Source organism: Mizuhopecten yessoensis, unplaced genomic scaffold, assembly GCF_002113885.1.
Source record: "Mizuhopecten yessoensis strain PY_sf001 unplaced genomic scaffold, ASM211388v2 scaffold9621, whole genome shotgun sequence".
In the NCBI taxonomy this organism is placed as follows: Eukaryota; Metazoa; Mollusca; class Bivalvia; order Pectinida; family Pectinidae; genus Mizuhopecten; species Mizuhopecten yessoensis.
The window spans coordinates 144,395-153,243 of record NW_018408139.1 but is presented as its reverse complement, the minus strand read 5'-3'; the positions used below and the strand labels follow the sequence as shown (position 1 = coordinate 153,243).

The following is an 8,849-nucleotide window of genomic DNA, read 5'->3' as shown; positions in this document are numbered from 1 at the left end:
ACCTGTTATAACCTGAGTTTACCTGTTATAATCTGAGTTTACCTGTTATAACCTGAGTTTACCTGTTATAATCTGAGTTCTACCTGTTATAACCTGAGTTAACCTGTTATAACCTGAGTTTTACCTGTTAAAATCTGAGATTTACCTGTTATAACCTGAGTTTTACCTGTTATAATCTGAGTTTACCTGTTATAATCTGAGTTGACCTGTTATAACCTGAGTTTACTTGTTATAATCTGAGTTCTACCTGTTATAACCTGAGTTTTACCTGTTATAATCTGAGTTTACCTGTTATAATCTGTTGTATCTGTTATAACCTGCATTTACCTGTTATAACCTGAGTTTACCTGTTGTAACTTGAGTTTACATGTTATAATCTGAGTTTTACCTGTTATAACCTGAGTTTATCTGTTATAACCTGAGTTACCTGTTATAACCTGAGTTACCTGATGTCTCTAGGTAATCAACAAAGGAGGTGTGGCCTACAAGAACCAGCCATGGCACAAGGAGTGTTTCACTTGTACCAACTGTAACAAGGAGTTGGCGAAGGAGAAGTTCACCTCACGTGAAGAGAAGCCCTACTGTGCTGCCTGCTATGGTGATCTCTTCGCCAAGAAGTGCTGCAGATGTTCCAATGCCATCACAGGTATTATGTTTACTGATGCCATCACAGGTATTATGTTTACTGATGCCATCACAGGTATTATGTTTTCTGATGTCATCACAGGTATTATGTTTTCTGATGTCATCACAGGTATTATGTTTTCTGATGCCATCACAGGTCTTTTGTTTACTGATGCAATATCACAGGTATTATGTTTTCTGATGTCAACACAGGTATTATGTTTTCTGATGCCATCAGGTATTATGTTTACTGATGCCATCACAGGTATTTTGTTTACTCATGCTATCACAGGTATTTTGTTTCCTGATGTCATCACAGGTTTTATGTTTACTGATGCCATCAAAGGTATTATGTTTACTGATGCCATCACAGGTATTTTGTTTACTGATGCTATCACAGGTATTTTGTTTACTGATGCCATCACAGGTTTTATGTTTACTGATGCCATCAAAGGTATTATGTTTACTGATGCCATCACAGGTATTATGTTTACTGTTGCCATCACAGATATTATGTTTACTGATGCCATTACAGGTGTTATGTTTACTGATGCCATCACAGGTATTATGTTTTCTGATGCCATCAGGTATTATGTTTACTGATGCCATCACAGGTATTATGTTTACTGGTGCCATCACAGGTTTTATGTTTACTGATGTCATCACAGGTTTTATGTTTACTGATGCCATCACAGGTATTATGTTTTCTGATGTCATCACAGGTATTAAGTTTTCTGATGCCATCAGGTATTATGTTTACTGATGCCATCACAGGTATAATGTTTACTGATGTCATCACAGGTTTTATGTTTACTGATGTCATCACAGGTATTATGTTTACTGATGCCATCACAGGTATTATGTTTACTGATGTCATCACAGGTTTTATGTTTACTGATGCTCACGGGTATTATGTTTACTGATGCTCACAGGTAATGGTCCCAGTTTAAGCACCTAGGTCGTGTACCCAGGTCACGTGGTCGTAGGTAAGTGTCTAGGTTGTGGTCCCAGTTGTCGCACCCAGGTCATGGTCCCAGGTCATAGTCCCAGTTGTCGCACCCAGGTCATGGTCCCAGGTCATAGTCCCAGTTTATGAACCCAGGTCATGGTCCCAGGTTATGATCCCAGTTTTGACCCAGGTTATGGTCCCAGGTTATGATCCCAGTTTATGCACCCAGGTCATGGTCCCAGGTCATAGTCCCAGTTGTCGCACCCAGGTCATGGTCCCAGGTCATAGTCCCAGTTTATGAACCCAGGTCATGGTCCCAGGTTATGATCCCAGTTTTGACCCAGGTCATGGTCCCAGGTTATGATCCCAGTTTTGACCCAGGTCATGGTCCCAGGTTATGATCCCAGTTTTGACCCAGGTCATGGTCCCAGGTTATGATCCCAGTTTTGACCCAGGTCATGGTCCCAGGTTATGATCCCAGTTTTGACCCAGGTCATGGTCCCAGGTTATGATCCCAGTTTTGACCCAGGTCATGGTCCCAGGTTATGATCCCAGTTTTGACCCAGGTCATGGTCCCAGGTTATGATCCCAGTTTTGACCCAGGTCATGGTCCCAGGTTATGATCCCAGTTTTGACCCAGGTCATGGTCCCAGGTTATGATCCCAGTTTATGCACCCAGGTCATGGTCCCAGGTCATAGTCCCAGGTTTTGGTTTTGTACACAGGTTGTGCTCACAGGCAACCACATTTATTAGGGCCCTGCAAAGGATTGGGTGATAGTAATCACCTTGTCTGTCTTTCTGTTCATCCTGTTTCTGTTAACAATTCACTTAAATATTATCTAATTTTGATGGAATTTTGTAAGCATGTACAATAAAAAGGAGACTTAAAGGCTGAGTTGGAATTTGATTGGTTTCCACCCCATTAAATTTCACTGAAATTTGATGAAACATTTAAACCTTATAGTTGCAATTAAAGGCTGATTAGCACATTAAATGAGATCTACTTGATATTATGAAACACCCAGCAAATTCATTGACTATTTGGTTGACAATCTAATCAATTAAATTCCTTAAAACAGGATGTAATACTGACATCTTTCTCCTCTTTAATGACAGCTTGCTGATAGGAAGCAGTTGATGATGGCATAGCCAATTCAAATAAATCCCGGTCTTTTACATACAATACCATGCAAACCATATCTGGAAATATTCAGTTCATAACTGTGTAGGTTTTATGGATTTTAATGTTCAACTAATCAATGATGTTTTTCTTTTTTTCTTTAAAGGCTTTGGGGGAACTAAGTTCATCTCTTTCGAAGATCGCAACTGGCACAGCGACTGTTTCGTGTGCAGCAAGTGCGAAGCCTCCATGGTTGGGCGTGGTTTCCTGATGAACGAGGGGAGTGTGCTTTGTCCTGAGTGTGGACGCAGTTAAAGACCTCAATGCTGATGATAATATTATGTTCTGCTGTAAGCCTGTGTCCGGTTATAGTGAGGGTGATCCGGGGCAGGAGACAGTTTGACATATGTGGGCAGATCCTTAGATGTAAAAAAATCCTTACAAATAAATGTAAACATAATGAGCTATCACAGGCTGCTCAGTGACCATAGAGTTTTGTGAGAATTTATGTAAGAAATATGACAAATATTTGTGAGAATTGTATACCTGACTGAGGAAGTAAGGATCTGTGACCAGGATTTTTTTTATAGGACAATGGATTAGGTTTTATTAACAGAGATATACAGAAACCTGATCTGTGGCCCCAGTATCGGGACTGCGTCCTGCCCTGCTGTGGCCCCAGTATCGGGACTGCGTCCTGCCCTGATCTGGCCCCAGTATCGGGACTGCGTCCTGCCCTGATCTGGCCCCAGTATCGGGACTGCGTCCTGCCCTGATCTGGCCCCAGGATCGGGACTGCGTCCTGCCCTGGTCTGCTCTCACTGTTACACTGTTAGTACCAAGACATGCCTTTGTGTGGTTTTGCAACTGAGGAGTGTAAAGGTGACACACCCCATAATACTGTCCAGTTTTGAGATTGATATTATAACTGATAATCCTAACATAGTTAACGCCTCGTTTGTGAGTTTTACGATATTTTAGAACTAAGCTGACATTAGCAGACTGCTGTTGATACATGTACATTATGTATACTCTCAAATGTTATATTATTCTTGATAGAATTTTATTATCTTCCTATTTATCATATTTATATGAAGTTAGACTGCCATCGTTTTACCGACAACAGAAATTTAAATGACAATGAAAAGACATTTAAAAGTAGAGAAAGAGAGAAATTGTTTGAGTACATTGTATTTGAAGTTGTACCACATGCATTTTTCTCCATTATGGAAAAGTATGCAAAATGGAATTTAAATCTGTTTAAACCGTATATGCTGTGTTTGTTGAAATTTGTGAGAATTTTTATGTCCTCTCACACAACTGAAAATCTCTTTTATCATGGTATTTCTCTTATTACGTTTTATCGAGTCAGGAGACATTTGTTTTTATTAATTTACTCATAATATTAATGATTTTTTGTGTTCATTGTCTTAAATATGTTTTTAAAAAGTGAGAAGAAAAAAAATTGTAAAATTCATAATTTTAAAAATGGAAATTTGAAATAATTTGCCTTGACGTCACCCGGCGTTTGGCTGGGCTTTACAGCATCTGAAGACAGGATGTTGGTCTGTGTTAGAATAGATTACACAGCCTGTAGATTGTACGTAACTTAAGGTGTTCCTGACTCAAAGATGGTATTCATATGCATCACTGCCAACAACATTGCAATATCTATGTACGTACGACCATATGTATCCAGCCAGTATTTATATGCCTTACAGTAATGAACACTTGTACAGCATTAAAACTTGTCATGTGCTTTCTGAATGAGCTGTTTGTAATTTCTGATTGCAGTTATTTTAGTCTAAATAGTACGCAGATGGAACGGTGAGTCTGAAGAACATAGACAGAATCAATTCAGAAATCAGTGTTTAAATAAAAGTCATAAGATGTACATAATATATAAAAACAATAGCTCAACATGTAAGGGGAAACATTCAGTCAAAACACTGTTTATAAAGATGAAAGTCATTGAGAAATCTTTCATGTTCAAGATCATCGCTCAGAATTTACAAAGCAGAGCTCGAGTGAAATTTTAACCACCTGAATAGCCATTGTATGTGCACCTGAGCATAGCATATCAAAACCCTGTATCCAAGATGTACACATAATGCCACTCTTATTAAAGGGAGATAATAATAATTATATTATTTATGGATTGAATCTTTTATGGAGATGTTTCCTATTGAAACCAGAGTTTAAGGGCATTCCGTGTGGTATATATTTATCCTCTTATAACCAGAAGTGTTTAACATCCATGTTCCTGGGAATCAAAAGTCAAACAAAAACACAATTCCTCCCCTTTGAGTGAATCAACACATATTTCATCAGAGTATATATAACTAATGATGTTTAATTTATCTAGGCTACTAATGTTTGTAAGTGAAATGTTTGCCCTGCCATTGTTAGCTTTTCCTACATCCATTCTTTCCTGCAATAGCTATAAGACCCCTTCCTACGTAAAAACTCACAACTCCTCTGTTTCTTCGCTTCCTGACTACTGTCCATTGTACACCTTCAAACTTTGTGCTCCATAGTTGTGTTGTTATTCTTCATTAAAAAGATCTTATCTCTCCCCAGACTTATTATCTGCCTGCCTGGATATTACCCCTCTCATCCCTTTATTCAAAACATTTGTCCTTGACCTTCCTACCCCTTTCCTTTCCCACACTCCTGCACACTCTGCTCTGTGTAAAAGTATTGCCAAAATATATTTAACACCACATAGAGGCAGAAAATCTTTAATGCTTTTGCAAGATTTTTTTGTCATTAGAAACTCGTATGCAAATTGTAAATACATAAAAATGTTTGTTTTTCCCATGCTGTGTCATCTGTTGTCACGGTGACCTTTTTATTGGATGTTGTTGAATGTTTATGTCTGTTTTGTATTTTCTTTGTTAATGAGGTGACAACATTAAAACGTTATTGTGTAAATAGATAGTATATCAAGTTATCTAAATATACATGTAGTCTATTGATTATTTATCAGTATATCAAGTTATCTAAATATGCAAATAGTCTATTGATTATTTATCAGAAAATACCTTAGATGTGATATCGTAGCCACTTTGTTGTCCCCTCAGAAAACCCAATAGAGCAGGTCAAATTTGTACTGAAAAGTAGATTTAATTACAGTGATTAACAGTGTATATGTAGATAGATTCAAAAGTCTTTGTTAGTATAGTAAAAAAGTATGGTTCGCAGTACAATTCTACTGTGAGAGATTGGACGGCTTAGTATAGTAAAAAAGTACGGTTCGCAGTACAATTCTACTGTGAGAGATTGGACTCTACTGTGAGAGATTGGACTCTACTGTGAGAGATTGGACTCTACTGGGAGAGATTGGACTCTACTGGGAGAGATTGGACTCTACTGGGAGAGATTGGACTCTACTGTGAGAGATTGAACTCTACTGTGAGAGATTGGACTCTACTGGGAGAGATTGGACTCTACTGTGAGAGATTGGACTCTACTGTGAGAGATTGGACTCTACTGTGAGAGATTGGACTCTACTGTGAGAGATTGGACTCTACTGTGAGAGATTGGACTCTACTGTGAGAGATTGGACTCTACTGTGAGAGATTGGACTCTACTGTGAGAGATTGGACTCTACTGTGAGAGATTGGACTCTACTGTGAGAGATTGGACTCTACTGTGAGAGATTGGACTCTACTGTGAGAGATTGGACTCTACTGTGAGAGATTGGACTCTACTGTGAGAGATTGGACTCTACTGTGAGAGATTGGACTCTACTGTGAGAGATTGGACTCTACTGTGAGAGATTGGACTCTACTGTGAGAGATTGGACTCTACTGTGAGAGATTGGACTCTACTGTGAGAGATTGGACTCTACTGTGAGAGATTGGACTCTACTGTGAGAGACTGGACTCTACTGTGAGAGATTGGACTCTACTGTGAGAGATTGGACTCTACTGTGAGAGATTGAACTCTATACTGGGAGAGATTGGACTCTACTGTGAGAGATTGGACTCTACTGTGAGAGATTGAACTCTATACTGTGTTTGAAATTTAATTGTATGGTTTGTTAACGCTAATTTAAAACATTTATCTGCTTGACTGAGTTTCAATTATTGCTGAGTCAGCAAATTTGTAAGTTGTCAACTTGTGGTTTTATTTACAATGTATATAAGAAAAGAATTTAATAAATGAAATATTTAAGAGTCAAAATAGTCATTATACATGTGTTACCTTAGATAGGTATTTATTTTTCAATTTTGTGTTTTAAATGTGTCAAGTTTTATGTATTTGTCATCTTGAAACTATTTCTATACTGAAGTGGAATGAAGTGTTTGTGAAAAGGAAAAGAATAGGAAGAGAAACAAGCAGATGTGATATTTAAATGCGTACATTTGCGAAAGTAAAGACATTTATATAAGACGATGGATAGTATTCAGTGATGACGGTAATGGTTCGTCTCCATCATTTGTAGTTATACTAAGGAATGTTTAACATATAAAATTGCATGGTTGACACTAGTGTGTTTTCTATATCTGGTAAAAGATGGTGTGAAAACTGCCATTCCTCAAAAAACTCAGATGTTATTTTCACGTGTAAAAACAAAATTAGTTTTACAGCTACGTGGCTGCATGCCTGATCTGAAGCCGTAGAGATTATTTGATATTTTTGTTTGATTTATATCTGGGTACTTCATGTAGCGGTTACTGTTTAGATGTGTAAAAAGAAGGATATGCTTTCTGCAATCTTGGTCATCATAGGGAAGCAAACATCCCTGAGAAGTTGTTTATGTTTTTGACAAAAATGTCACCACGGTGACACATATATATCAATGGCAATAATTCTGTTAAAAAGCTTCTTATTAGGATGCAATATACACATGAACAGTCATTTCTGACATAATTTAAATAAGTGAAGAGTTAAAAAAATAAAATAAGTTTTATGTATTGAACAGAAATTGTAAGAAATTGAGTTAAGAAAAGATTGTACAAAATGTGTGTGTTGAGCATAGCCTTGTTTGCAGCCTATGTGTCTATTCTACAGGTATGCAGACTCCAATACTTGTCCTGATAGAATCTCAGACATCGTTAGTTATTATAGAAGATGCAGTACTGCCAAGGTATAGTGTTTGTCCTGAGTTAAACACTGTGATAATCTAGCCGAGTTATATATGTATGTCCTAGATAATTTTCTTCACTATAGTTTAGCGAGTGTTGTTATATTATCATCCTTGTAACATGAATCTTGCCATTTTAGTCCCTAATCTTCCAATAGAGTGTCATTGCAAAAAATGGACCCAGAGCTCAGATTTAACAAAAAGGTATTCAATTTGAATGACGGAAGATAAGTGGTGATGAACAAAGTTTCGGAATGCAGGATTCACTTTACTTGGACTGTTTGAACTATTGCCTTGGCGAGACACACAGGGAGATCCAGCCTACATAATCAAGGTTCTGGCTCCATCTCATGTATAGGGAGCTTGTGTACAATGTACCTGGATCTGTAAATGACTAAGGTTGTAGGTTAATGTAAGTCAGGATGTGATATGCTGATGGGTTCATTTTGAGTTGGCGATATACCCTTATCCTGGGACAGTGAGATTTATTCATTGTCCCTATGACCGGGTCTGTGGAGGGTAAGGTTCAGTGATTGAGGTACTGGTCTGGCTGAGGTGATATAACACTGCCCCCCACCCCTGGGTTCTGGCTGAGGTGATATACCTCTCCCTCCACCCAACCACCCCTGGTACGAGTGTGGATGAGGTGATATGGTACCTGTATAGGCTTGGTAGCCCTGTGTGACTGTATGTGTGGTGTTGGGTCTATAGATCTAGACAAGAGAGTTAAACCTAACATACAGTATTTATTGTCCACCCGACTAGACACGGTGGTCGTTAACTCAATAAACATTGCTTGCATATTAACAAATGTTCTGTTGTCTTTAATGCTCCAACCCTGACAAATGTTCTGTTGTCTTTAATGCTCCAACCCTGACAAATGTTCAAGGAGGCAATTACAAGTTTAATAGAAATTAAAACGACTGATCCTAAGACAATTGTTTCATTTTAAAAACTCAAGTATCATTAAACAATAAGTGACTGCTGTCATGCTGTGATGTTTTAACTTGATGCAAGACTATTAAGCTATATACCACCACGATCCTGATATTATCAAAACAAT

The 8,849-nt window shown here is 38.0% G+C and overlaps 1 protein-coding gene across 2 annotated transcripts in view; it reads left to right on the top strand.

Moving 5' to 3' along the window:
* The window catches only part of LOC110458496 (four and a half LIM domains protein 2-like), a 131,472-nt gene extending 122,879 nt beyond the window's left edge, over positions 1-8,593 (top strand). For both annotated transcript variants that reach the window (XM_021510217.1, XM_021510216.1), the window contains 2 exons: positions 460-646; positions 2,861-8,593. In XM_021510217.1, coding sequence (XP_021365892.1) covers positions 460-646; positions 2,861-3,009 — 336 coding nt within the window. In that variant the 3' untranslated portion in view covers positions 3,010-8,593. The remainder of the gene's footprint in view (positions 1-459; positions 647-2,860) is intronic.
* Positions 8,594-8,849: the final 256 nt, after the last annotated feature.